Here is a 5,006-nt window from a genome sequence, read left to right on the forward strand (position 1 = left end):
TTATAGGGCTTTTCTGCTCTATGAGTTCTCTGGTGCACAATTAGAGCTGATTTGTGACAGAAAGCCTTTCCACATTCATTACACTCATAGGGTTTCTCTCCTATGTGGATTCTCTGGTGCTGAGTGAGCTGAGACTTCTGGCAGAACGTTTTCCCACATACATTACATTCGTAGGGTTTCTCCCCTGTGTGTGTCCTATTGTGTTTTATCAGGTACGATTTATTATAGAATATTTTTCCACATTCGTGACATTCGAAGGGTTTCTCTCCTGTATGTGTCCTGTAATGTTGAGAGAGGGTAGACTTATGGCTGAAGAATTTCCCACATTCAGGACACACAAAGGGTTTCTCTCCTGTGTGAGTTCTCTGATGCACTGTGAGGTCAGACTTCAAGCAGAAGGTTTTTCCACATTCGTAACATTCATAAGGTTTCAACCCTGTATGAATTATCTGATGCCTAGTGAGAACTGACTTGTGGTAGAAAGTTTTCCCGCATGCATTACATTTGTAGGGCTTATCCCCTACATGGGTTCTCTGATGTTGTGTAAGATGTGACTTCTGACAGAAAGATTTCCCACAGTCAGGACATTCAAATGGTTTCTCTCCTGTATGAGTTCTCTGATGCACTGTAAGGTGTGAATTCATACAGAAAGATTTCCCACATTCATAGCATTCATAGGGTTTCAACCCTGTGTGTGTTCTCTGGTGTTTGGTGAGGTCTGACTTCTGGTAAAAAGTTTTCCCACATGCACTACATTGATAGGGTTTCTCCCCTGTGTGTGTTCTCTGGTGTAACGTGAGGGCTGACTTGTGGCTGAAGGCTTTACCACACTCGTTGCACACATAGGGCTTCTCCCCTGTGTGTGATCTCTGATGTTTCGTGAGATTTGACTTCTCCCAGAAAGTTTTTCCACATTCATTACACTGAAAGCGTTTCTCTCCCGTGTGTATCCTCTGATGTCGAGTGAGGTGGGACTTCTCCCAAAAGGCTTTTCCACATTCATTGCATTCAAAGTGTTTCTCTCCTTTATGATTTGTTTCAAGTTGTGGAAGGCATAAATCCCCCCGGAAACGATCCCCACTCTCACTACACTCCGAGGGTTTCATACGTGCCCCATGAGGTTTCAAAAGGGTAGACTTCACACATAACGATTTCCCACAACCACGCAGTCCACAGTGATTCTCTTCGGAGGCATTCATGTGATGTAACAGGAAAGAGGAGTCAGGAAAAAAGGTTCTCCCATATTCAATACATTCAGAGTGATTCTCTTCAGTGATCGCTCTCTTGTACGTACTCAATGTTGCCTTTTCGGGGAAGGTTTCTTGATACATGTAATATTCAAAATTTTGCTCTGCACTTTGAATCTTCTCACAATCAACAGGGTCCTCATCCTGACTGAAAGTTTCCCCATGTTTAAAAAATTCACTTTTCTCGCTAGTAGGAGTTTTCTTGTGTTCAATACTGACTAGTAATTTTCCACAGTCATTAAATTCATCAGTCTTTTTTCCTAAATAGTTTTTCATATAGATACACAATTCAGAAATACAGCTGAAACTCACTCCATATGAGTCACACTGACAGAGGCTTTCTCTGGAAGGAAACGAATTTGTGTCCAGGTTAAATGGTTTTCCTATTACATTACCTCGTTCCTTGGTCAGTGTTTTCTTACTGATGAATGCAACTTCCCACATAGGTTTACGCTGGTTTTCTCGGCTCCTTCCTTTCTTGTGATCAGTTTCCCAGACTTCTAAAGATAGGAAAAATTAACCGTACACATAAATACTAACACATTTCTTCTGGAATCCAACATATATACAAATGCCCTATGTTTTAGCGGATTTTGATTTCTTGTCTAGTCTCCAAGGAAGAAAATAACTACAAGTACTTATTTTTTCGATTTCTTCTGTTAGACATGAAAATACAAAAATGGAAACAAGAAACAAAAGGCCTGGCATGGTGGAAGAAAGGAGAGGAAACGACTACAACCAGACATCTGCATTCTGACGTCTGAGGAGTAATGGCAGCTACTAAATTCGGAACGTCTCCATCTATCCTCCAAATACCTCTAAGGATCAACATACAGAGAGCAAATAAAATGACCAATCGACAACCCGTGACTTCAGCATAACTGGGAAATACAAAATACTACTGACTTCAAACCACCACTGAGGAAATAAACATTTAATACAGAAGAAACTGATAAAAGAGCTCACATCTATAGAAAGAGCTTGAGCCCGTGGCAACTACACGTAGAGGAAGAGACAGAGAACTTAGAGATAATTAAAGTCCTTTGTTTTAAATACTTACTTATTTTTGAGAGAGAGACAGGGAAACAGAGTGTGAGCGAGGAAGGGACGGAGAGAGAGGGATACACAGAATCTGAAGCAGGCTCCAGGCTCCAAGCTCGTAGCACAGAGCATGACATGGGGCTCCAACTCACAAACCGTTAAGATCCTGACCTGAGCTGAAGTCAGACGCTCAACAGACTAAACCACCCAGGCGCCTCTAGAACGTACAGATAATTAAATGCAAATAAAATCACTCCCTCAAAGGAGAAGTCCCACCGTGAGAGGGAAAATATGGAGCAGACATCTTCGTTCTGACAGATGACAGCTCAGACCACCGAGAACTCCAACACAAGGGACTTGGAGTATTAATGGGAACTACGGAGGCAAGGGCTGATCGGGTGAGGAATTCAATTGTCAAAAGGCCAGAGTGATCTTAGAATATGACTCAAATTGTAAGAACCTGGTTATGAGCTCAGCTGTCCCCCTCCCAAACTCGTATGCTGAAGCCCTAATCCCCCATGTCACTGCATCCGGAGACACAGCCTTTAAGGAGGCTAATTAAGGTTTGAATTACGTCATCAGGGTGTAGCACTTATCGGATAGGAATGACCTCCTGATCAGAAGCCGAAGAGATACCAGCACTTGCCTGCTCTCCCTGTGTGCACAGAAAAAAAGCCATGTAAGGAGAGAGCCACAAGCTGGAGAGAGAGGGCTCACCAGAAGGCACCCTGCAGGCACCTTCATCCTGCCTTACAACCTCCAGATGAGTAAAAAATAAATTTCTGCTACATAGGCCACCCACTCTGTGGTGTTTTGTCAGAGCGGGTCAGGACAACTCATAGGAAGCATGAAGAGAAAAGAGACTTGAATGAAATTTTAATAAACAGCATGGAAAAAAGACATGACAATAGAGCAGAAAAAAGAATGACAATAAAACCAAAGAAAGAAAACTGGATCACAGAGAAAGTTCTGGATAAAGCAGGTGATCTACAAAATAATAAAATACATGTTTTTAATTAAAATTATATGTGTGACTGTAGTCTCTAAAGAGAAAAAAAGAAAACAATGGAATAAATACAGTATTAAAAACCATTATCTAAGAAAATTGCCCAGAAATAAAAAGAGATCTTACCCGCATATTTTAAGGACCACCATGAACTTTCCTTTTCCGTCAGGAAAGCTGACCTGAAACAGTCCTTCCTAAGACATGCTTTAAGGAAACTGTAAACCTTAAAAGTGAAGAAGTCTCCTCTGGACAGAAAGATCAAGTCTCAATAAGCAAACAAACATGTAGATTGGGCAAGAGACTCTGTCACCAATAAACAAAGTGAGGTCAGTGCAGCAACCTTTTCAACAAATAACCAAGTAGAAGTCAAGGGTTGTATATCCAGCCACGTGATCCTTTAAAAGTATCCAGGCTCTGGGAAGACGTCGATCATATTAGAGATTCAAGAAATCAGGTAATAATGTAATCACGGAACCTTCTAGAAGAGGACAAACTTCAAGCAACCAGTATTTGATAGGAAACACTGGCAGAAAAGCTGAGCAGTGTAGGACTAAGACCAAAAGAAAGTTGAGAATAAGAATACCAGAGTAATGTATAAATGCTATATATACCAGTGAAGCAGAAATAATGCACATAAAAAGACTACTGGATACAGGAAAAAGGAGAAGAAATAACAGTAAGCTAAGTGAGAGCCATGGAATAGTCTAAAGAAGGTCACTAAACACTCTAAAGGTCACTAAAAGCTGAAAACCAAATGGAAGGTTAAATAAGGAAATGAGCAACTAAAGCCAGTATAAAAGACGTTACTGTAAGAGTAACCACTAGAACAAAAACATCTAAAGTTTCTAATGGACTCCTTCAAAATGAACAAAAAGACGAAACAGAACGGTTCAGTGAATATGATACTCATGAAATGTTAACAAAATGCCAGATATGAGACCAGACAGGAATCCTGGTAGTAAATGTGAATGGGCTTAACTCACCACTTAATAAAATGACTTCAAATGGGTTACAAATATCAAATCTCTGCTGCAAAGGGGAAACACACTGACAGAAAATGACTCAAAAAGCTAAAAACAAAGGAATGGTCAATATTATTCCAGGCAAAGGGAAACAGTAAGGAAACAGAATCTAGTTAGCAGGATGGACAAAAAACCCAAAAAACCAAAACCAAAAACAAAACACTTTACAAGGCTAACATCCACACTTTGAATGTACAAATAACAGTGAGGAGTATCGAAAGACCAAACAACCTTCATGAAGAACTCAGAGAAGCAAGGAAAAAAATAAAACACACTGATAAAAAGAGTATTTCAAGAGCGATCAGAAAACACAATGTCGGGGTGTAGAAGACGCAACGACATCAGGAAGACTTGTTATTATGACCCATATGTAATTTTCTAATATTAAAACTTATAATACAAAATATACTTATATCTCAAGGGTGCACAAAACATTAAAAAAAGAAAACCTGATAAAGGTAACATGCTCAGGGAACAATGCACTAAAACTAGAACTTATTCAGGAATGGGGCGCCTGGTGGCTCAGTCAATTAAGCGTCTGACTTTGGCTCAGGTCATGATCTCACAGTTCGTGGGTTGGAGCTCCGCGTCAGGCTTTGTGCTGACAGCTCAGAGCCTGGAGGCTGCCTCGGATTCTATGTCTCCCTTTCTCTCTGCCCCTCCCCAAATCATGCTCTGCCCTTTTCTCTC

The 5,006-nt window shown here is 40.6% G+C and overlaps 1 protein-coding gene across 1 annotated transcript; it reads right to left on the reverse strand.

The window, feature by feature from the left end:
• Positions 1 to 5: 5 nt before the first annotated feature.
• LOC125917761 (zinc finger protein 33B-like) lies at positions 6 to 3,916 on the reverse strand (the record flags this gene model as incomplete). The annotated part of the gene is made up of 1 exon (XM_049623869.1): positions 6 to 3,916. A coding segment is annotated over exon 1 (1,686 nt), but the record flags the coding sequence as incomplete, so codon positions are not given.
• Positions 3,917 to 5,006: the final 1,090 nt, after the last annotated feature.

Source organism: Panthera uncia, unplaced genomic scaffold (assembly GCF_023721935.1).
Source record: "Panthera uncia isolate 11264 unplaced genomic scaffold, Puncia_PCG_1.0 HiC_scaffold_2371, whole genome shotgun sequence".
In the NCBI taxonomy this organism is placed as follows: domain Eukaryota; kingdom Metazoa; phylum Chordata; class Mammalia; order Carnivora; family Felidae; genus Panthera; species Panthera uncia.